At 39.9% G+C, this 24,633-nt stretch overlaps 1 protein-coding gene across 4 annotated transcripts in view; it reads left to right on the top strand.

Annotated features, from left to right (window-relative positions):
- The window catches only part of Bcas3 (BCAS3 microtubule associated cell migration factor), a 485,645-nt gene that overhangs the window by 174,877 nt on the left and 286,135 nt on the right, over window positions 1-24,633 (top strand). For all 4 annotated transcript variants that reach the window (XM_052197918.1, XM_052197921.1, XM_052197919.1 and 1 more), the window contains exons 16-18: window positions 460-610; window positions 20,205-20,329; window positions 23,337-23,502. In XM_052197918.1, coding sequence (XP_052053878.1) covers window positions 460-610; window positions 20,205-20,329; window positions 23,337-23,502 — 442 coding nt within the window. The remainder of the gene's footprint in view (window positions 1-459; window positions 611-20,204; window positions 20,330-23,336; window positions 23,503-24,633) is intronic.

Below are 24,633 nucleotides of genomic sequence, written 5' to 3'. Positions count from 1 at the left end.
CCCTGCTTAGAGAGTCAAGTGAGGCGTGTCTGAGGAAGACGCTTGGCATGTTCCTTTGTGCACATATATGCTACAAAGTGAAAAGCAGAAACCCATCTGCAGTCTCTAAAACTAGTTGCTATGGTTACTTTTGTGACCTGTAATGTTGATTTATCCTAGTCTGTATGAAGTTTTATAAATACTTGTACCAATTTCCTTTAAATTTTATCTTATTTGTTTTTTTCATTTGTTTGTTCATAAATTCATTTGCATTTGTGTAGATACCAGATGACAACTTGTAGGAAGTTGATTTCTTTTACTATGTGGGCTCTGTAGACCACTTAGTCATCGGGTCTCTGGAGCAAATGATTTTCCTCTTTTAGCCATCCCACCAGCCCTTGATTTCTTTCTTAAACGAAAACCTTTTCAGAGGGAAGGATGCTTCTATCAGTGATGCTCTGGTTTCTGTTTCTTTTGTAGGGAAGCTGAACAGCCAAGACTCTTACAATAACTTTACCAACAACAACCCTGGCAACCCCCGGCTTTCTCCCCTCCCCAGCTTGATGGTAGTGACACCTCTTGCACAAATCAAACAGCCAATGACATTGGGGACCATCACGAAACGAACAGGGTAAGACTTCAAGCTTGATGCTGTTTCCACAGCCACTGTAAAGGGTGAGATTGATAGAAATTGAATGTGTTTCTTTTTCATTGTGTGTTTCTGATTATGTCCTTCATTTTCAGCCCCCAGGAGACTCAGTGGCAGCTGAGTTAGTATAGAGTTCAGATTATACACAAGCATGCTCACATACATGAACATGCTCACACACAAACATGCTCACACACAGCCATGTACATGGATCCATAGTTAGAAACAAAGCAATGACAAATTTTGAAAAACAGTATTGACTAATGAAAACCAGATTCCTCCACGTGGCCATGCTTTCTGCTTTGTGGCATGGTGTTGTCTGATAATACTGTTTGATTTTCTTGCCAACACACTACCCACACCACAATGCTTTTTGACAGAGTCAAATATTAAGAAAAGTTTTCTAGATGACCTGAAGTTTATGAGATTCACCTACTCACTTGGTGTGGGTATATTACCCCCATACATATTTACATTCCGCATCTATTGTTAGAGTCTGGAGAATGTGCTATTACACACAGCTGAAAACCAGTACAAGATTGTTCCCTGACACTCTTAAAGACCCTCCATAGTATTCTTGAATTCTTTGTAGTGTTCACATTAGCTGTTCTCTACCTGTTTGGAATGTATGGATTTGAGCCTGTAAATGAATTATTCATAATAATGTTCATTGACATATGATAATATTAGATATTTTGTAGAATTCTAATTATCCATTTTGGACTATTGAATTTGTATTTCTGTAGTCATTTCTATAGCCAAATTAATTTGTTTTCCTCAATGCATAATCCCAATATTTAATTGTATTAGAAGTGTAACAAGCTGTATATTAAAATTCTGTATTAAAATAATTTAGAGAAAGCCCTATCTTGGCCCCAAATAGTCCTTTGGTTCTCCCCATGAAAAAAATAGACTAAATTATCTGGCCACTGTATTGACACAGTCCTAATTGTAAAAGTGCGTATAAGAAGTCACTTTTCTTAGAAAAACTATTGTGGTTCCCAGGTACCAGACTGCACCATCACATGGGCTCTCAACCTGGCTTGCAAGGTGTTCATGAGTAAGGCAGTCCTGTTGTCAGAAGCAGGCTGAGTTTATAATGTTTTAAGGGGAATAAAAAGGAAAAAAAATTGCTGAAAACCAACTTCCCAACTCACAGCTATTGCACCATCCTTAGACCTGAGTACCATGTAATTTAACTTTTTGTGTTCAGTATAAATGTAATTTTAAGTCATGTGTTAACTTTCTTTTTTGATAGTTTGAGAGATGTTGACCATGATGTCCCCTCCTCCCCTAAGCTTTGAACCAGTGAAAAATGGTTCTTACTTAGCCTTGCACAACAATTTTAAAGTGTATTTTTGACACACTGAAGTTTGCCCAAATGTATTTTACCTTTATTCACTCCATCACTATATAATTCTAAGTAGATTTCTATTTTTCTGGATCTCAGTGAAAGCATATTTTAAAACATTCCTTTATTTCAACTGTATATTCAGAGGGAGGGACTATTTGAGAAGGTGCCCTAGGAGCTTCCTGGGGACTCACAAGCATATTCGGGTTTGTTTCTGGAGACTTAGTTCTTGTTGTCATCCGCACAGGACATACTGTATCTACTATGAAGACTCTCTTCTCCCATAGGCTTTTTAAACAGCTTTGAGATAAGTGCAGATGTGTTAGACACACAAAGACAGATGTTAACATTTAATTGCGCATATTTATGCCTAGTATTGGCCTATATGTTTTCTTTTCTTTGTATTTGAAAATTCCCTAATGAGACTCTTGTGCTCTCTCACCCTCTCTGCCAGCACAGTGGCAGGTGTAGAAGATGTTAGAAGATTCTACATTTCCTTTCCTTTTAAAAACTTGTGTGGCTGGCGAGATAGCTCAGTGGTGAGGAGCTCTGACTGCTTTTCTGGAGGACATGGGATCTTTACTCAGCATTTGCATTCCCAGAGCCTCAGAGCCACTTGCATCTCCAGTCAGGGTACCCAGCAGCCTCTTCTGGCCTCTGTGGGCACTGCGCTCATATGGTACACAAACATACATTCAGGCAAAACACCCATCCCTATAAAAAGAAATAAAAAATTTAAGGACTGGGTGTGGTAGTGCACACCTTTAATCCCAGGCCAAGGTAGAGGATCCCTGTGAGTTCTTAGACAGCCAGGGCTATATAGAGAGACAAACCAAAAATGTTTCTTTAAATTCTAAGATTTATAGTCCACACAAGCTGCGTGTCACATCATGATTGGTTTTATTATTCCCCTGCAGTGTCAGATTGTATACGGGCTCCCTGCACGCATGCACGGCATTCTACGGGGCTCCATGCACGCATGCACGGCATTCTACGGGGCTCCCTGCACGCATGCACGGCATTCTACCACTCAGTGCCGATCAGCCTGTGTGTCCTTACATTCGTTTAACACTTATTGATGACTGCATTGGGAATTTGAGTAATGTTGTGTGCCTTGAAACCAACATTAGTATATGCTACAGTCACTGTTCTCCTGCTGTGAAGTGACAGCTATAGCTGAGGCAACTTTAATTAAAGGAAACGTTTAATTGGGGCTGCTTTACAGTTTTAGAGAATTAGTTCCTGATCACTCCAGGCTGGCATGAATGGTCTGTAGAAGTAGTTGAAAGTTTTACATCCTGATCTGCAAGGAGAGAGACACAGTGGGCTTGGCTTGAGATTTTAAAACCTCTACGACCCCCTCCAGAGACACACGTACTCCAGCAAGGACACACTGCTAAGTCTTCTTTCTAACGTAGTTCCCCGACTGCGCACTGAGCACAGGTGTGGGCAGAGTTCCCGTCCAGACGACCGCACGTGTATGATGCTTGTTTCTAACGTAGTTCCCGACTGCGCACTGAGCACAGGGGTGGGCAGAGTTCCCGTCCAGACGACCGCACGTGTATGAAGCTTGAAGCTTCCAGCAGGCTCAGAACTTCATCAATTTTCTTTTAAATTGATATATTTTTAAAGTAATTTCAAAATTTTTTTTCAGAATGTGCTGTCTTCAGGTGTTGTTGCCAAATAATTTTAGACTTGTCTCAAAATGAACTTTTGGTTCTAACATTTTTGACATAGTTTCCATTACAGCAATATAGCAAAGTCTGGTAAGAAAAGTTCTTATATTACCAAATCTCCCAATGTTAAAAATGCTAAATTTAGTATTGACATTTTTCATGCATCAAAACATGATGCTCTTTTAATTGTTTCAGAATAAATTTTAGGTTAATGACCCCTTTCCCCTCTGTCTTCCATCCTAAACTTGAAGGAAGCAATCTGCTACATGGCTATACTGAAATCATCAAAAGAATAATTTTATTCATTACTTACCTTACACCTCAATTTATTTACATCTTATTTATTAATTATTTATTTTACACCTCAGTCACAGATTTCCCTGTGTGGTGATTTAAATATGCTTGTTCCAGGGAGTGATACTATTGATAGGTATGGCCTTGTTGAAGTAGGGGTGGCCTTCAGATGAAGATGTAGAACTCTCAGCTTCTCCAGTGCTATGCCTGCCTTGACCATAATGGACTGAACCTCTGAACCTATAACCAAGCCCAAGTTAAATGTTTTCCTTTATAAGAGTTGCTATGATCATGGTGTCTTTTTATAGCAATACAAATCTAACTAAGACACTCCTCCTCTCCATTCCACCTACCCCCTTTTGCCTCAAAAAAGGGGAGGTTTACCAGGTATATCAGCCTGCTTTGGCATATCAAGTTGCAGTAGGACTAGGTACATCTTTCCCCATTGAGGCTAGACAAGGCAGCCCAGCTGGGGGAAAAGGATCCAAAGGCAGGCAGCAGAGTACGAGATAGCCCCTGTCCCTGCTGTTAGAATACCTGCATGAAGACCAAACTCAACAACTGTTACATATGTGTGGAGGGCCTAGGTCCATTCTATGCATGCTTTCTGTTTGGTCATTCCGTTTCTGCAGGGCCCCTATGGTCCAGGCTTGCTGATTCTGTAGATTTTTCTTATATAGTGTCCTTCATGTCTCTGGCTCCTTCTCCATCTCTTCCACAGGAATCCTCAGGCTCTGCCTAATGTTTGGCTGTGGGTCTCTACATGTTTCCATCAGTTGCTGGGTGAAGCCTCTCTGATGACAGTTATGTTATGCTCCCATGTGCAAGTATTGCAGAGTATCATTAATAGTGTCAGGAGTGGGCTTCCTCTCATGGCATGGGTCTTATGCTGGGCCAGTCATTGGTTGACGGTTCCCTCAAGTTCTGCTCCATCTTTACCCCTGCATATCTTACAAACAGGATCAAAGATTTTGTGGTTGGGTTGGTATCCTAATTCCTCTATTGGAAGTCTTGCTTGGTTACAGGAGATGGCCATTTCAGATTCCATATCCTCTTAGCTAGAGTCACCTCAGTGGGTCACCAGCTAGGCTCCTGGGAGTTTCCATTGTTCTAGGTTTCTTGCTTGTCCCAGAGATGTGGCCCCCAAAGGTTCCAGTTTTCTCTCTCAGTATTCTCTCCTTCCTTCCTGCCCCTACTTGATCCCTTTGTTTTTCTCCCTATCTCCTCCCCTATGCAGTCCCCTTGCTCCATCTACTCCTGATGTGTATTGTATTTTTTTCCTCTCAGTAAGATCCAAGTGTCCTCCCTTGGGCCCTTCTTGGTACTTCTTTGGGCCTGTGTATGGTAGCATGGCTATCTTGTACTCTATGGCTAATATCCACTTGGTACACATCATGTTTGTCTTTTGGGTCTAGATTACCTTACTCAGGATGATCATTTCTGTTTGCCTGCAAGTTTCCTGATGCCATTGTTTTTTTTTTTTTTTTAAATAGCTGAGTGATATTTCATTTTGTAAATGTACTGCATTGTCTTACTTTGATTGAAGAACATCTTCAACTAAAGGTTGTTTCCAGTTCCTGGCTGGGTATGGGATGCATACCACTGGTGGAGGTGCTTTCAGGGGAGTTGGTGGGCAAAGGCGTGGAGGGGTGGCTGCCTTATCTGGAAAGGAGGCAGAGTTGTGGAGCAGGCAATGGAGCATGGGGACAGTACAGTTTACTGCTCTTGGGTGTGCTTTCAGGGGAATTCTTATTTCTCATTTTTAATAATTACAAACAGTTTTAGTCTGTAATGAGTTGTTCACTTCTGTGGGAGAGCTCTGGGTTAGCACAAGTTGCCCTTAGATTCCTGATACTGACAGCTGGCATAGTGACTGATAGACACTTTGATAATAGTTTGTATCTGACCATTTGCAGATTGCAAGTTAGTTTATGGAAGACACTTGGTTCTTTTTTCCTTTTTCTTTTTCCCCTTGCTATCTGTCTGTCTGTCTGTCTGTCTGTCTGCCTGTCTATCTTATCTATCTGTCTATCTAATCTTTGTTCATTGTTAATTGTCTGAGACTGGCCTTGAGCTTGGGATACTGCCTCCCCTCCCCCAGTACTGAGTTCTGATATTACAAATGGCCACCATCATCACAACTACTTTTTAATAATACTATGTGTATCTCTGTGTTGGAGTGGGGTGCGCATGAGTGTTGGGTGTGCATGGGTGCCGGTGGAATCAGATCCACTGAGCTGGAGTTACAGTGTCTGACTTGGGTCCTAGGAAGCAAACTAGTTGTTGCATGCTCTGGTAACAACTGAGCCACCCCTCCAGCCTCCTTCCTAGCTGCTTTTTATGCCACTGTCTGAAGTGTTTGTTGACTGTACCCAGAAAGTGCTGTTGTCAGTTTTCTTATTCTTGTACTGCAACACAGCTGCCTATTTGTGGATAGTTTTCTAAATGTGATTTTTAATTTTTGTCTTAAAATTAAAAGAATTCATTAAAATGTGAATTTTCCCTTGTCAAGATTAATGTTTGATTCATAAGAATATTTTTTCTGTCTGGTACAGACTTGTAATCTTAATCACAACAGCCTGGGTGTCCTGCCTTGCATGTGTGAGGCCTCAGTTCAGTCCCAGCATCACCAGCAAATAGAAAACTTGAGAATACAGATTCACAGTTTGTCACAGGCTGTTTTGAAGTCAATGCCAGATACAGTTTCATCCCTTAGATTGTATACTAGCTAGCATGTCCAGATGCTATTTTGAAACATTTTCCAAACTGTGACTAACCCTCAACACTGCAGCTAGCTATTTACCCTTAATTATTTCTACCCCATTTTGTTTTATTTACTGGAAAATTTGATTTTTTTTCATGAAGGTAACAAGTGTAATAAGCAAGCAGAGTTCTTATTTTCCAGGTCTCTTCATCCTAATCTGCTGAGTTACCTGTGCCTTTTCTAGTACTTTTACAGTAACTAACAAGGAAGGGTTCCCATAGATGATGTAGAAAGATCACATATTGCAGACCTGTAAATGCTGTGATTTTCTGTTATACCTGGCAATGTTATCCAATTGTTTCCTGGAGCAGCTGACGTTTGTCTTGTATTGGTATTCTGTATAAAGGCATAAGATAGCCATAAAATGTTAGAATTTTGTGCAGAATTATGAAGATTGCCTCGAACTCAAGAGTTTAGACATCCAAGTTTGACATACAAACCTCAGCTTAACTCTTCAGGGTACAAAATAGGTCTTTACCACGCTTAACATCTGCCCTTTTATTTTTGCAAATCCATGTCCCTGAAAGCCTGTGCAGTGTTGGGGACCATCTGTCTCACTCCTCTGTACACATGAGGCCAGTATAACTGCAAATGGCAGAAGACAGCTGTATTTACACCTTCCTGTTGAATACCTCGAAGCATCTCTTGGAGGAAGGACAGCCTCTGATGGCAACAGCTGCTGCTTAGCTCTGATGCTGAGCTTGGGTGAAGGTAAAGGAAGTGCAAGGAATTATTTGGCTTCAGAGATCACTCATGTAAACAGAGTCCATTTTCTGTTGGTTTAACACAGGAGTACTGGAAAACCCCTTACCACATCATAATGTTTTTATAGAGATAAATAAAAAAGAAAACCTTTAGCTCAGCAGAACTTCATTTTCCTTGCATGTATGAGGCTGTGTGTTCAGTTCTGTGCACTGCAAGGAAGTAAGGAAGAATGAGAGGGAACCTGGAAGGGAGGGAGGGAAGAAAGAATGGTTCTCTATTAAATGGGAATCAGCATTAGGGATTGTTTGGAGGTTAGGTTTTTGTTGGAGAATATATGAGTAGCATTTCACAATTATTTGTTTCAGTTGTATCAAATGAGAAAAAAATGCTGAGTATTAAGACACTTCAGTTGTATAGTATTTTCTTTGTGTCTAAGATGATATATGGGAATTCTATGGACACAGGAGAACAGAAGATGCTAGAATGAGGTTGAACAGTTTTCTGGGAAATGAAGGCTGTAGAGAGTGATAATGAAGTTATCTCTTGCTCTTTGCTGGTTGGACACTGTTGGAAGTGACCAGAAATATACCTTATTCTTTCACAGCAAGCTAAGCTCTGCTCCCCTGCTTTCACATGTACTCACTGCTATGTGAGTACATGGAAACCTGGGCTCTTCCTTGTAAAACAGAGTGAATGTTGTGTAGCTTTGGCTTCTAGTGTTGCACTTATTATCCGTGTACTACTTAAGTTTTCTCATATGGCGAGAATTCCAGTGTGTGGATGTAGACTCTCATTCTCATCACCTCATGTAACCCTGGCTCACTGTTGAGCCCTTCTGAGCCACATGTAGTAACCAGGGGTATGCTTCTCACATACACTGAAGCACTCAATAGCATTTGTTTGAACATCTCAAGCTGATAGTTGTAAGACAGGTTTATCATCTAGTAAATGAAAAAGTCCATTCAGTTGAACTCAGTTCACCTTGACTATTGCATCTGAGCCTGGAACCTTGCAGGCAAAGTTCATAGAAGTAAGAATGGAAGAGTTGACAAAAGTCCCCTGTATACCGTAGCTCATGGAAATTCCACCTTCTGTTGTTGTCTTCTGTAGCCATTGGTTTGTTTAATTAATCTCTGTGTGTTTGGTTCCAGATATAAAATAATAGAGTGTGTGTTCATTTGAGTTTGTGTGCTTTGTCTACATGTGTAATGTATTTACCAAAGTTTCAGTTTCTATTTTTTTTTTTTTTGCGCCAAATAAGTAGAGTACTTAAACCATACAAGAGTTTATTGCATTTTGCTGTAAATCTGGGGATTTCTCATTTGAAAGAAGTCTACAGTATACCATATTGAAGGTCAGCAGGCATAACCGTAGACAGAAGTTTGACATTATTTATGCTATGCTAGTCTCTCTTCTGTTGCATATGGAAGAACTTCAACATTATCTTTTTTCTAATGAAAATCTTTTACATCTTGAGTTTGTAATTTAAATTGGCATGTCTCAAATTAGTCAGCTGTCTGTTTCGGCTTCAGTTTGTCCTACAGATCTGCAGATTGAAAACCACCAGTACCATACACCTGTCTGCCAGGGAGCAGCGAAAATTCGATTAATGAACAAATTAAATGTTGGGGCTCATTTGCAGGACTGGGAAAGGAAATATTTGGTCACATCATTTGCTTAAGAGAAGATACACAGAGGCAGTAGACCTGTCACTGAAGTGTCATACTTAGGACGTTTTATAGCCTTCTCCCTTCTGTTCACCCTTTGTTTCTATGAGATGATCATCATATCGTTGTGATCCCTGCTTTCTCAGTTGATTACAGAACTTGATCAGCTAACAAATAGCACAATGGAGCATGTGCAAAGATTCATCTTGTAAATCCCAGTTGCTGCTTTAGCTCTGGAGAGGGACAAACAGGCTTGGGTAGGCTGGTAGTACACTGCAAAGTCCCAGAACTCAGGAAGCTGAGGCAGAAGGATCACAAACTTGAAACCTGCCTTGGAGACATAGAGAGCCACTCTTTCAAGAACTCTGCTAGAGCCTGTTGATTATTGATCAAATCATAATAGTTACCTCTTACCATTGGGACCAGGTTATAGAGGTTTGAGTATGTTCAAATGAGATCCTTTGGGACTGGAGTTACAAGTAGCTGTGAGCCACTGTGAATGCTGTGAATGGAACCTAAGTCCCCAGGAAGAACAGTAGTTCTCTAACCACTGAGCAATCCCCCCAGCCTCTCTTTAGTGTACTGTTCATTACCATTTTGTGAGATTCTTTGAGAATTCCCTCAGAATTAATAGGTAAATTTATATTAGTCTCTAAAGGATTATCATTCTAATAACCACTGCTGTTTTTTTTAATTGGGTAGTTATTTTTCCTTTATGTTTATCAGTTGGAATTCAGACCCACAGGAACATATGTATGGCATGGAGCCTGTTTTCTGTGTTGAGATTGTTAAGGCTGAAAAAACTGATAGTGGCTACAAATTCTTCAGAACCGTCTCTAGCACTTTGAGCTGACTACTGACTAGAGCCTGTCTTTATTCCACCCAACACTCCCACTAGTTCACTCCGTCTTCTTCTACCTTCCTGCCTCCAATAGAAACCACAGCTGTGACTTTCAGAGGCAGGTGTGTGAGGAGGATCACAGGTGAAGACAGCTGGATCATGGGCCCAGACTTTGTGACTTCATTTTTTCATTCTTTTGCTCTTGAAGAAAGATTAAGCAGCAGTATTTCAAAAGAGCAGCTGGCACTACCCTCAGTCAGCAGTGATGTGAGTCTCTGTGCTTGTGGAGTGGGAGATCTTTGACATGCGTGTGACAGAGGTCCAGTTTGCCAGACTGGGCAAGGAGTGGGCAACTGTGAGTCAGATGCGTGCCAGGGCTACATGCAAGACTAGGCTCTCACCCTGTCCCAGCCCAGCCTCATCCTTTCTGTGGAGCTGTTGTCCAGGACACCTTTCAACTAAAGCAGCTTGGCCACACTGTGAGTCATGGCCCGGTTGTCTGGAGGGGACTGGGCCATTGCTGACCAAGGGTCTCCTCACTCGGTGTCACTGTGTGTGGTGGGCGAGTATATAACTGGAGAGCATGGTGTAACTTCCCAGGAAGAAAGCAGGGGGTTTGCTCGGTGTTTTTGTTTTGGAGTTTACTCATCACTTTTTGGGATGAAGTTTGTTTCTGTTTTATAAATCAGGAAACTTAAAACTCTAAATGTTAGGAACAGATAGATTTTGTTCCATTTTTGTTTGTTGATATTGGCTTTGTTTTTGTTTTGTTTTCTGTTTTTTATTTTGACACTTGGAGAAGTCTTGAGGTATAGAGGAATGAGTAGACAATTTCAAAACAACGTTTCAAGTTCTTTACTTTGCAATGTATCTGTGAATATTCAAGTATTCAGTGTACCTGTCAATATTCAGATCAGCAGTATGTTGATACTTACAGTGATGTTTTTATGCAGTTGAATGAGGGTCACTAAAGAGACCGATGGACGCTACACTGTTGATCTTCCTGCCTCTGTCAACAGTAACTAAACCTTTGTTTGGCTTTGGTTTTTGGTGGTTTTGTTTTTTTTCTATGTAACTCTGTAAATGAGGTCTCACAAGGTTCCTCTTGCCTCCGCCTCCTGAGTGCTGGGATTAAAGGCACCAGGTGTCTATAACTAAACCTTTAAATCTTGCCAGAGTGTGGGCAGGTTCGTGTGCTCCTCCCTCTCTTTCCCTCTCCCTCCCCTGCTCCCCCTCCTTTCTCCTTGTCATTGCTGACTCTCCTGTCTCTCTCCCTCCAGGAACTGCCCACATCTCTCAGACTATCTTTGTATCTGGTGCAGTTTGAATCCCAGAATCATGCTCCCTGTTAGGAGAACATTTTGCTCAACCTTTAATTTGTTCTGGAATGTACTCTGTTTGTTTGGAAATTAATGCTAATAAGCAGGATTATGTTTCTTCAGAATGTTCGTCTCTAGTTTTGAAAAAGGAAATAACCATGGCTTACAAATATGAGTCCTCTTCAGTTTCTTGTGTCTTCCAGTTGTCAGATGCCATAGGAAACTTTTTTATGAATGTAATTAAATCACCAAGTCCTATTTGTGCATAGCATGTCTTAAGTAACTGGGAATTTTAAGTAGAAATTCATGTGTCGTTGAATTCTGACTTTGTATCCCCAAACCTGTAGTCTGCCATAGCCACTTGCAGGCAGGTAGAGGAGGCTGTACGCTTGTACTAATTTTCTGGAATATGATGAGGATTAGAAGTCATTACATTGTTTTTTCAAGTGACCCACAGAGTAACAAGCACCTCAGCTCACCGCTGATGGGCAGCTTGAAGCTGTGTGGCTGTGAGACAGCACAGTGTCATGTCACAGTGCAGTCGTCTACAGTTGACACTGGTACTTTGTGTTGCATATAGTACTGTTCTTCTCCCTCTGATCATCCCATTTTTGTACATTTTGTGTACTTTGTGTCTAAGGGCTTCAGCCATGAACATTATTTTAAGTTAGAAGTGCTGCAGGGGTGCTCCAGAAAAGGGGGAGAAATAGAAAAAAAATCAAATCTACATTTGTATGAAAACTAAGGGCCTTGTTTCTATACCTCATATATTTTATTGGTTCTATCACAGTATATGTGGCAGAATTGCAAATGATTATTAATTTGAATTATTTTTATCATATTCTATAACGCTATACATGTATTTACTAATGTTGAATGAGTTTTCCTCTAATTTTTTGTGCATTTTCCCCCCTTTTCCACCAAGGCCTTATCTCTTTGGAGCGGGGTGTTTTTCCATAAAAGCTCCATGGTGAGTTCCCGTTCAGTCCCGCATGCCTAATTCATTTGCTGTACTCTCAAAAAATAACTGTTTTATAGTTTGTTTTCAGTTGCATGACCTGATCACAGATAGATGCACCAAATTATCAGACAAATAGACATGAATGTTGATATTTAAACCTTTAAAAAGTGGTTTCTTTGGTCTTACTTGAATCAAAACAAAAATTAGATTTGTTTTGTTTTTCTTTTAAAGAAGGCAGAAGAGTTCTCTCACCTTGTTGGTGAGTAATATGGCATGTCTAGCCCCAGGTTGAGAACATTTAATAGGAAGTTCCTTACATATACTGGTTGATACTAGAAATGAAGTTTGTTTTTAAATGAAACTGTTTTGAGGGCAAAGTTGCAGTATATTTTATTTGGTCACAAAGAACTGTTGAATTCTGTTTGAATAGATTAGGTATTTAAGAAGCTGCAAGGTAAGGAAAGCATATTTTGATGAAGACTTTTCCATTTGTTCTGTTGTCAGTGTTAGGCATGATAACTCTAGAAAAGACAGAGTGTATTTCATAGTTTCATTTGAAGATACCAGTTAAGGTAGGTTAAGCATCTGATAGCAAATCCTTTATTAATTACCAGTCTGGGTTCTAGAAGAGAGCTGTCTCACCCTTATATTTTTACGAGCACTGTGATCTCAGATACCTAGAACTTTCTGTTTCCTGTTTTCCTTATACATGTAATAAAATATCATATGTAAATGCATTGCTCTCCATAATGACAATGTTTACTGTAGCCACTCGCTAGATAGTAACTGCTCTGAGGACTGACTCGTCAGTGCTTGGGGTGGACACTCTGAGAAGATGCTTCTTAAAAGTAGATCATGTGCTTTCCCTAGACAGGCTTTCATTACACAGTTCTGCCTAGCTTGAACTCCTGTATAAACCAGAGTCCTCCTGCCTCAGTTTCCTGAGTGCTGTGATCAGAGGCGTGTGCCGGCATGTCCACCTACCTTATTATGTTATTATGTTATTTTTAAAGAACATAGGAGGCACAAGGAAGTTATTAGAAATGTAAGGTATGTGAACTTTTGTCTGGTCCTCTTCACTGTGCCCTGTTATATTTTGAACAGTGTTTTATCTAGGCATGTGCTACGTGCATGTGATCACAGCACCCAGGAGGAGGCTGAGGCAGTAAGACAGCAAGTTCAAGTCCAGCGTGAGGCGTGTAGTAAGAGTCTGTTTCCACAACCAACCAGTCTTTTACAGTTGACTGTTGTTTCACAGAGTGTGTTCAGTGCTCCTGTGCTCTGGGAATGGTACCTTTCATTATCGTGTAGGGCTAGTTAATAGAAAATGAATCTCCATCAGCTATTCACCTGCATAGTTCAGCATCGTAATCGGAAGAGCGTCAACAAAACTGTTCTTAACAAATTCAGAGTCTACAGAGACAAATCCTCTGAAAGTTAATCTTGCTCTTTATAAACCAGATTTCTTCTCAAAACTAGGAAGATATATGGATTTTTGTTGGCACAGAGTGAATAGGGCATTTTAAATTCCACATCCAAAATATTATTAAATGTCTTTGTGTAGTAAATGTGGAATTAAATTCCATTTGAGGATAAATTCCTCACTCTGAGTACAAAGCAGAGTTTTAGCACGTTAATAAAGATTGAAGTTTCGACATGCAACTGAAGATGGAGTAACAAATGTATGTTAAATAAGAAAAGTCCATTCCCCCAACAGCTTATGTGTTCCTCACATTTAAGCAAAAGCACTTGTCAACCAGAAATGATTTGAGGTTGAAACAAGATTAAAAGAGCCAGATTAAAGAAGGGATCTATGAAATACGGCCGACTTTTAAATCACCGCCTGTCCTTCAGAGGACTGCTCTGTGGTTTGTTTGATGCCATCGCCATCGTTAGCTTACGAGAAACTCGTTTTTAGTCACTTACACTAGACTGAAAGGTCTTCCTTTTAAATATGTTACATTACCAGGGTGCATGTTTTTTCCATTAAGATCTTAATGAAACCTCAAATTAAGGCAGCAAAATGAATATAGATTTGACAACTTCTTCCATGTTGTTTCTGAAAGCTGCTTTGTTTCTGCAGTGCTTGCTGTTTTTCCATGATGCTTAGCATTCAACTAGAGAATGTTTTTATTTACTGGTCTAAAACAAAACATTATGCTAAATAAGTATGTTTATAGTACTTTCAGTTGTAAGGCAATACATACATGTTGGATGAACCTGAAATCTTTACAGCTTTTAAAATGTAAATGTCTTGCAATTTTCAAAAATTAGTTTTGGGTTACAACATTTGTACATAGTTAAGGCTTTTGCTTTTGATATACCACAGTTTGTACTAATTCTTTATTTTTCAGTAAAGGACTTTTCAAAGTCTTTAAATAAATGCAATTTCAAAGGCATCCATTATAAAATAGCATTTCCCCTTTGATATCACAGCAGGCTGGAAATTAAATGGTCCAGGCCACCTTTGACACTAGTAGTCAACCTAGGAGTTTTCAGTACTTTCTATGTTTATGTAGAATATTTGACTTTTGAATGACCACGGATTTTTTTTTTTTTGAAACAAAATCCATCCCATACTATTGCCTATGCTGGCCTAGAAATTACTATGTAGCCCAGGCTGGCCTAAATGTTTTGAAAGTCCTCCTGCCTCAGCTTGTTGGGATACTTAAAATGGAATTTTAATTTTCATGTTAACAATATTGTGTGTGTGTGTGTGTGTGTGTGTGTGGTGCTAGGCGTTAGCTTCTGTTTCTAAAGTGCTTCCTAGAAGTTGTATATCTACCTAACAGTCATGGTTATGTCCCTGGAAAATCACCATATTTATAGATGGCTTGTGTATTACTTATGAAGAAGAATTTAAAGAAGTAAAATTTATGTATGTAATTATAGTCAGTTTTTGTTTTGTTTTGATAACCATTCTCTGAGAGTGCGTGGTTGAGCTGCAACCCTGTTCTTTGACAGTGTTTCACAGCTTCACTGTTTGAAAGGTGATGCTTGTGTAAGGGAGATCTCTTATTCCCTGTAAGGGAGATCTCTTATTCCCTGTAAGGGAGATCTCTTATTCCCTGCTGCATTTTCATTTCTCTTACACCGCCAAGAATAACTATGATTTCATAACATAAGTAGATTTGGCTGGAATATTAATGCTTTTAATTATTTAAAATAAAATAATTCTAATTGCCTCTCAAGTCTAATTTGAGGGGGAAAATTAGAGAAAAGTTCTAAATTCCCTTGAAAAGATTTATCACATGGAAACTAACAAGACTCACAAAGAAAACTAATTTTCAGTCATTTTTGTATCTGTTGAAGTTCTTAATGTTTGTTACTATTCAAACTCAAATATTGACAGTTCACTTTTGTTTTTGAAAATAAAAGAAATGCGACTGTCTCAGCTCCTGCCATAATGTGCCCTCCCTCAGCACCTGGGGCTTCCTGCAGCTGAGTGCAGCCCTCCTCTGCAGCCTCCAGGCTCCCCTGTGGGCATGGCACAGTTGTCTGGGTGGAAACCATTGCCCTTAGTTAGTATGAAGCAGTTATCACTACAAGTGAGGGCTTTGTTTCTGTTTCTTTCTCTTGTTTGCATTGGATTTTAAAGCAGGCAAGAGAAATTTAATTTCATCTAGATAGTGATGGAGGATCTTCAGATTTTAAATATTTGGAAAATGGTGAGATATTGGTGTGCAGGTGGTGAGACTGGTTCCCATTCATTCTTAAGCCCTTTCTCTGAGGATGTGACAGAATTAAATCCTGCTTTTGATTTACCACGTGTTTATTTTGCTTTGTGCTTGTGTTCTGTTTTTCTTGTGGATTTCTTAGGAAGGGCTTGTGCATGTGGAATTTTATGACTTTTTTGTCGTGATTAAAAATATGTTAATTTTATTTTTCTTTTATGTTTTGCTGAAAAGTTAATCTAAATGCTCTTTAAATTCTATGTCTCTTTAAACTCATGAAAGAATTCATATAATCAATCCAGTTAAATTTCTGTACAATTAAAGTAGAAGTAGTATTTAATATCATTAACTTTCAATATAATAATAAGTGTATAAAGTTATATAAATTAAGAAGTTTGTTATACGCACACAAGAGTCCAGTGCTTTCTACTGGGACTTGATAATACCCCTGACTGAGGAGAAAGATGTTCAGAGCAAGCAGGAAACGAGGTTCGTGTTGCAGATGCTCTGTGGGTCGGGCCAGCAGTCTGTACGCTGTGCTGTTTTCAGCACAGGGCCTCACTGTCCTGTGGCTGATGTAACATCTTTCTGTGTTATATTCTTCCTGTCAACTGAAGGTTATTTTGTAGTAGAAATACTCTGGGTCATTGTAGAGCGGTTCATGTGCAGCTGGTTGCAGACACGTAGGAGAAGGACTATTTTGCTCCTGCAAGGCATTCTTGCACATAGCTTTTAAGATTAAGATTAGGAACAAACAAAGCCAGAGTTAGAATTTCTAACTTTTGAGTAGATCACATCAGAAATGTTTTCCAAGTAGCAATCTTTTTTATTATATTATCTTTTTATTTCTCTAGAAGATTTATACATGCACATATTTTGTGTTTCTGTTTTGCATAAATGACAAAACCATGCCAGATGTAGAGTGATTGTGGAAATAACTTGGTAGGAAGGATCGAGCTCCCTCCAGTCTGCTTCCTTCATGTGCAGTGCGGCAGCGTGTGATGAGCGCGGAAAAGAAGATCTTTATTTAACTTGACATTTTAAGTCATGAGATTGTTTGGTGCCTTATCAGTGGATAAAGGATAAATGGTGAAATATATGAATAAAGTTATAGTTTTTTCATAAATTCAACATAATTTTTACCATAAGATACCCTTTCTCATAGCACATATGAGTTTGTATAAAATGGCACTGTATTGGCGCTGACTTTCAAAATGGAATAATGTGAAGTCTATGGAGTGTGTTAAAATTTGGCTGTTGCCAGGCTTTGTGGAATGTAAGATGATAAATGTGTACAATGTTCTAAAGAATACATTGATGCCCAGTATTTTTTCGACTTCTCATGATTCTGTTAGAAAGCTGGTTTTTCAATTTTTGAGTCTGTTTAGGGCTGGAGAGGTGGCTTAGCAGTTAGGACCACTGACTGTTCTTCCAGAGGACCTGAGTTCAATTCCCAGCAACCACATGGTGGTTGGATTCCATCTGTGATGGGATATGATGCTCTCATCTGGCATGTTTGAAGACAGTGATAGTATACTTAGTATACTTACATACATAAAATAAATGAATCTTTTTTAAAAAGGTACTTTAGAAAAACTATAGTAATTTTCTCAAGAAAAGATGTAGCTACTTTATTATTACAGGATTAAATAACACTGAACACAGCAAAATCTCATCCAGTGATTTGCAGATTTGAACTTGTCTCTGGGAGGCTTGCTAGTACACTGTAGCTTCACCAGTGCCTGATGATGTCGCCCCACAACTGCAGACACTCTGCTAAGAAACTCTTTTGTGGAGGCTGGGGATTTAGTGCAAGCAAGAGGACCAGAATTAAGATTCCCAGCACCCATATACAAAGCAAAGCATGGCGTCAACTGTGTGTAATGCCAGCTTGTTGACAGGGACAGAGTGGGAGGTACGGCAGATCTGTGGATCTCGGTATCTTCCTAGTCCACTGCTCAGTTGGTAGGCTTTAGGCTCAGTGAGAGAAGTGTCTTGACAACGACGATGACAACAACAACAACAACAAAAACAACAACAACAACAACAACAACAACAGTGTTGTAAGGGAGCAATAGAGGAGGATTCCTGATGTTGACTTCTGGTGTCCGCACATGGAAGTACAAATGTACATACAACTTTATACACACTAATAAAAAGAAATAAAAAATTCTGATTGGTTTTTTTCTCTCCTCTTCCTGCTAGCCCTTGAAGCCCCTAAGGGCTACAGTAGCCAGGGGCTTGTCACAGACAGCAGGCACAGGAGCTTGTCATTTCAGTGTTAGCAATTCAGTGATGGGTGACAAGTGTTGGAGGGCAGCACACACTCCAAGGTAATTTACAAGGAGAAGTGCTGCCAGAAGATTGGTGATCCAGATATCAGAGGAGGGCATGTGGGCACATATGTGATTGCCTGCCTGGTGGGTCACTATAGAAGAGAAAGTGTTGGATCATATCTATGATGTCTCAGAAATTGTTCTTCAAAGATGGATACAATGTCTTTTCATCTTTGTAAGTCTAACCACAATTGATTTTCACATTTTTTCTGGATATTGTGGGAATGGTGTGTTCATTGAGTATTAATAGTGGGTGAAAGAAGTGGACTTTTTATATACTACAGTGTGTACCAACATGGATATGGTTCAAAATAGAAGGGCAGCTGGGCCAGTCAGGGTCCCATCTGTTCCAGTGTATGTATACACACACACTCACATGCACAAGTGTCAATACAGAGACTTTAGGAGCGCTGGGCATCATCTCAGGTGTTGCGAGGACAGGGATTACTAAAGCACTATCTGTTAGCTGTAGGTGGAATGTGTATTGCATTCTACAACCCAGAAGGTCCACCCCTGGGAGTCTGGCTTGCTTTCTCTAACATAGTAGGTTCTTAATCTTAAACACACAACAAGGGGACAAAGAGATGCTCAAAAAATTTTATTTTTAGAAATTGTTGAAAATTTTTGCTTTATGACATCTGGAATGGGGCCTGATTAGGATTTGTTCAAGAATCTGAGAAATTCTCAGTGGTTGTACTGTTCAGAGCTCATACTGTGAGAACAAATACCGTCCTCCTTAACTCTACACAGTGGGTAGTCCCTTTGTATTATGCATTCTAGTAGTCTGAGCTCTGAGTGGGAAGGTACCTACCTAACAGCGTCATGACTAAAGAACCACAGCATGGGACATTTCCATTTCAGGTTTCTTCTTGACTCTAGAAACCAACCTTCCCATTCCAACACAGCTTGTAAGAGATAAGAGGATGAAGAAAGGCGACAGAAGGTGGTGGGCACATTGGCTCACAGTAGGACCAATTGCAGAGCTGAGCCTCAGAGAACTACCTTCATGGTATCAATCCAGGCCTACCCTCTTGCCAGTGAGGTTGTTTTCTGGGCTTGGAATTAAAGAGACAATCTATGGAAGGTGGTTTTATAATTTCTATTTAGCTTTGAGAAATTTGATAATCCACAAGAGAACAGAAATTCAAGACTCGAAAGAAGATGAAAGCTCAAAAGTAGAACACCAAGGACAACAGAGGAAAGCCGGTTCTTAGTGGAAGTCACTTGAAACAACCTCAGTTAGCATGTCCTCCGCCATAGCAAACGGAGAACAGATTTGCGTTTGATAAGCTGTGAGTATTTAGCTCTCAGTCTTTTCAGTGAACAAAATAGTTAAATCATGAATCCAGGAAGAAAAGAAATGACAGCCAGGACTATGGCTGACTCATTGTAGGAGGTCACTGCATTAGAACCCCTAGAGTGCTGACACTGTATCAGCGGAGCATCAGGCACCGCCAAGTCCTCATTTTGAGTCATCACCATTTCATGCATGCTGTCTCTATGTACTGTGTGGGTAGTCTGTTGTCTTCATGTCAGAATGAACTTTTCATGCGGGAGGTGTGTCTGTCCCTTTTTTTACTCCACCTTTAAATATCCAGTGAAATGTTAGCCATCTGAAAGGATTGACTGCAATTCCAAAACAAGCTCCTAGTGCAAAAGAATTTGTTTTATTTTGTTGACACACTGTCTTACTTTGTTGCCTAGACTAGCACTGGAATCCAGGCACAAAAAAAGTATCCCTTCTGCCTGGGCTCTCTTGAGGCCTGGACCACAGGCATGTACCAGCATTTCCAGCTCTCATAACAAGACTCTTTAGCTTTGATGTCATTTAAATTTTACCCCTTGGCATCATCTCATGCCACTGGTCAGCCATTCTTTGAAGAGATGTGCATGACTGTGCCTTAGAACTTAAGTCTGGGAAAATCTTTCATGATTTGGAAGACTGAGGATTCACATGGTAACTTCTAAATGTCCTTTTACTTTTTAAGCAAAGTTAAACCACCTCCACAAATTTCTCCAAGCAAATCAGTGGGCGGCGAGTTTTGTGTGGCTGCAGTGTTTGGGACCTCCAGGTCGTGGTTTGCAAACAACGCTGGTCTGAAACGAGAAAAAGGTATGTCATGTGCTGATGTTCAGATTTGCCTTGCAGTGTGTCACCACTGAAGACAGTGCTGCGAGCTCCTCTAGAATAACTTTATAACTAACAGCCTAGTAGTTTAGTAAAAACTAAAGATAAAAATAAATAATTTTTTATCTTTAATAAAGATAAAAACTAAAGATAAAAATTAATAAAATAAATAAATATTAGTGGCCTTCACTAGTTAAGTCTCTCAAAGAATTAAAACTATTTTCTCACACAAATGGGAAATAAATTTGCCATCAACTGATATTTTCATTTATTTTTGAAGCAAAGTCTCTCTGTGTGCCTTTGTTTTAAATTCAACATGTAGCCAAGGCTGCCCTTGAATTCCATCCTCTGCCTCTCCAATGCTGGCGTTTAAATTTGTGCACTGCCACACTTAGGCACATTGACTGATTTTGTCTCTCTCTTACCTATTTCTAATTGTGTTCACATATTGATCTCAGAGCTGACAATGCTGTGTCCACTCTATTTCTTCCACCTATGCACACGCTAATTTCATACTGCTGCCTCAGATCTCAGAAGGAGAAAGTTGTAACCTCTGCTTTACATGGGAGACTTGGGATCAACTGGTCTCACTAATGTTAGTTAATTTATTCGCATGGGACCTGGGCCGGTCCTATGTGTGGGAATGCATTTGCCTGGGGACCCTGGCTGATCCCCTGGAGTCAGGGCTTGTGAGCTGCAGGTTGTTTGTTCTGGGGACTCAGTTCAGCCCTCTGCAAGTGTAGCATGTGCTCTTGACTAAGGAGCCACATTTAAAAACCAAAACAGAAACAATAACATGGTAAAAGAAAACAGAACAAACAACCTCCCCTTGAACCACAAAAGAAAAAGGGCAGACTGCTACTAAGAGATAAATGCCAAGATCTGTGGTTATCATTGCTTCTTTGAGTTATTGGTATTACTATGTTTACATTTATTATTTATCAGTTTTAATTTTTTGAGTTTTTCTCTCTAATTTTTAAAGTGTATGACTGTTTTGCCTGCATGTACATATGTACACCAAGTGCATAACTGGTATCCATGGAAGTTAGAAGAGGGCCTTGGATCCCCTGGAACTGATGTTATAGGCAGTAGTGAGCCACCATGTCGGTACTGGGAATTGAACTTGAGGCCTTTTGCAAGAGGAGTGCATGCTCTTAACCACTGAGCCAATTCTTCAGTCCTAATTACTATGTTTTTAATCCCTGCTTTGGTCACCAGAATCAATACCTAGAATGCTTGTATAACTATTCTTTCAGTGTGTGCTTCTTTGTATCACACATACACACATACACACACATACACACACAGAGGGGGAGGTTGAGGGGAGTGGAGTTTTTTTCTTTTTCCAGTTATAGAGCTGTGGTCTCTGTATAGAATATCTACATTTATACACCAAATATATAGTTTTTGTATGTTAGGATTTTCCCGATTACTTTATTGTGATTCAATTAGGTCAAGCACTGGCTTTCCCCTGATGTTCCCCAGTTAGTTTTGTTCTTGGCAAAAGAGGCTGTTGTCTTGCTCCCTGTTGGCAGGCAGACCTCAGCTTCTTCCCTTGCTATCACCTTTCATGACCACTCCCTGGTAATCGGGCCTTTGCCCAGCTAGTCCCTTCCCGTGGGACAGGCTTGTGGAGCGGGCAGGCCTCCCATTTTCTTATCCAATCTTTATTGTTTTGTTACTGCCTTTGGTTTGATGATGCTATCGGAAGGACTTTTTGTTATTCATTAAAACCTACTGCAAAGCTCAATTTCAAATGCTTCTCCATCTGTCCTAATTACCCCTTTAGCTTGCTACCCCTTTATGTCCCTCTGACTGGTCATTGGCTGATTTCTCAAATCAGCTGTAATTGATTCGTCTGACACAGAGATAAGATGACCCACACAGCTTTCATAAGACAGTCTCCTTGGTTTACTGTAAAACGTGAGATTTAGCACCGAGCTTGCTCTGGCAGCAAGTCCACGTGTGTTCCTTATAAAGTCATTCGATTACATTCAAACCCAGCATGGATTTATCTGAGGATGGCGGCCCTTCCTTTACTTCAGGAGCCCATAATCTCATTGAGAAATGGACTAGGAAGTATTTGAGGAGGGAACTGTCCTTTTATTTTCATGTTGTTCCCTGTTTACTGGAGAATTTCGGTTTGCTTCTTGGCCCACTTGTTTTTAGTTGTATTTCAACTGATGACCTTCCACAGACAAATAATGTTAATAATAATGTGTTATTTGCTTGCTTGTTTTGATCTAGATGCTTTCTGAGTGTGTGCTGAGTGTGCATTTGTGCGTGTGTGAATGTGTGTGCGTGGATACAAGACTGTTGAGCTCTGTTTTTCTCTGCATTTTCTTCCCCTTTTCAGCACTGGGATTATAGACTTGTGTTTGACTGTGTCTGTTGGTGGTTGTTTTTTTTTTGCTTTTTTGCTTTTGTTTTCAGGTGGGGTTGTTTGTTTGTTTGTTGTGACTGGAGGATTCGAATTCATGTCTAGTTCTTGCATAGTAAGCATTCTTATCTCTCTAGCAGCCAAACTTAATTCTACCAGGAAAACAGTTGAACTTTTCAGATTACTTTTTCCACACATAACTCCTGCAGGACTGTTCATTATTTAAGCCAGGGTAATTAAATTTTGTTGGCTCGATTATTCATTTTCAGGTACTCTTTTCATGTCCTACTCAATCTCTTATATATTTCATAAGATGTGGAAAAATCCATAGTACAGAAATACAAAATTTTATAACATAGTGTTTGTCTATACTACAATTTTGAGCATCATGGTATAATTGTTGAAACCAATTGATGTATATCTCATAACGTTGGTGGCATGTTTACTGGCAGCTGCTCTGCAATGCATCCTCCAAGGATGTGCTGATGCAATGGGACGAAGCTCTTCCCTTTCTCTTTCATCTTTCTATGCCACAGCAGGGTCAGTAAAGTAGAAGTCCCAATGATCTTTCTCTGCCATCTTTCTATGTCTCATTGGGTTCTCTGTTTGCAGATCAGTCCAAACAAGTTGTAGTTGAATCTCTTTACATCATCAGCTGCTACGGGACCTTAGTGGAACACATGATTGAGCCCCGGCCGATCAGTACTGCTCCCAAGATAAGTGACGACACACCACTGGAGATAATGACGTCACCCCGAGCCAGCTGGACACTTGTTAGGTAGTGCTTCATCCCATCTCTCCCAACCCCTGCTTTAAAAGATGTGTAAAAAATGTGCTCTTTGTGAAGTCTCTATGTAAATAACTGGCTCTGAAGTATATTCATCCACAAGGATATATTTACTTGCATATATTGACCTTGATTCATGATGTTGGCTCTAGAATTTTGGGCAAATGGGATTATGCACTATTGCCTGGCTTTTGTAACGTGGGAAGCCTTTTAGTCCATTTTGTTTCCATTGGATAGGGTCTACTGCAGAGAAAGGGAAGCACTGCAAGTCCGGTGTGCGCCCTATCAATCACCCTTCTCTGTCGGGCAAAGAGCTCCTGCGCCATTGCTCTCCATTTCCCCTTTGGCTGTAGCCAACCACAGCTTGCTCTGTATTGCCTGCCTTGCCTGCTCTGGCCACTAAATGATGTAGTCATGTACTATGTTCTCTTCCGTATCTGATTTTCTTCAGCATAATTTTAAGATCCATGTTAATATACTGGGTTATGTAGGTGCACCACATTTTGATTGCCCATTCATTAGCTGAGGACTTTTCTATTCTGTAGCTGTCACTAATATTGTTGCTGCAAATATTCACATGCGCAGCTGTGCATGGTGATATTTTTCACTGTCTCAGGGATGTAATCAGAAAGTATCTCTATTTGAACTTTCTATATTTGTGAATGTGAGCCTTGCCCACCTTTACTCTCCAGCCCATTTGAACTTTTTGTTGTCTCTGTGTATCCATTTCTTGGTTTTGTATTCCCCTTATTGTAGTGCCACATGTTCCTTGTAAACAATACCATTAAGGGAAATATAGACTAATACAAAGAGATGCTAAAGTCTCCTTTAAGTGATAATCCAGGATCCAATGGCTAGGAATCCTAGAAATGTTTAAGAATTATCTTAATGCATCCAATGAGTGGAATTTTTATAAGCCAGCAGAAAGAGGAAGAAATGAAACCTAGAATAAAACCCATTTAATATAATGAATTGTGCAGGGGAGAAAAAAAACAATCACCCAGCATGTATGAAAGGAAATAGATAAAAATGGATATAAAACGACCCCTCTCCTTTTGACATTTTAAAATAGTCTATTGATTTTCTGGAGGCTCCAGCATTCTTTACAGTACTCACTGTGCT

The sequence above is a fragment of the Apodemus sylvaticus genome, chromosome 10 (genome assembly GCF_947179515.1).
Source record: "Apodemus sylvaticus chromosome 10, mApoSyl1.1, whole genome shotgun sequence".
Taxonomy (NCBI): domain Eukaryota; kingdom Metazoa; phylum Chordata; class Mammalia; order Rodentia; family Muridae; genus Apodemus; species Apodemus sylvaticus.
This window is presented reverse-complemented; position numbering and strand designations above follow the sequence as displayed.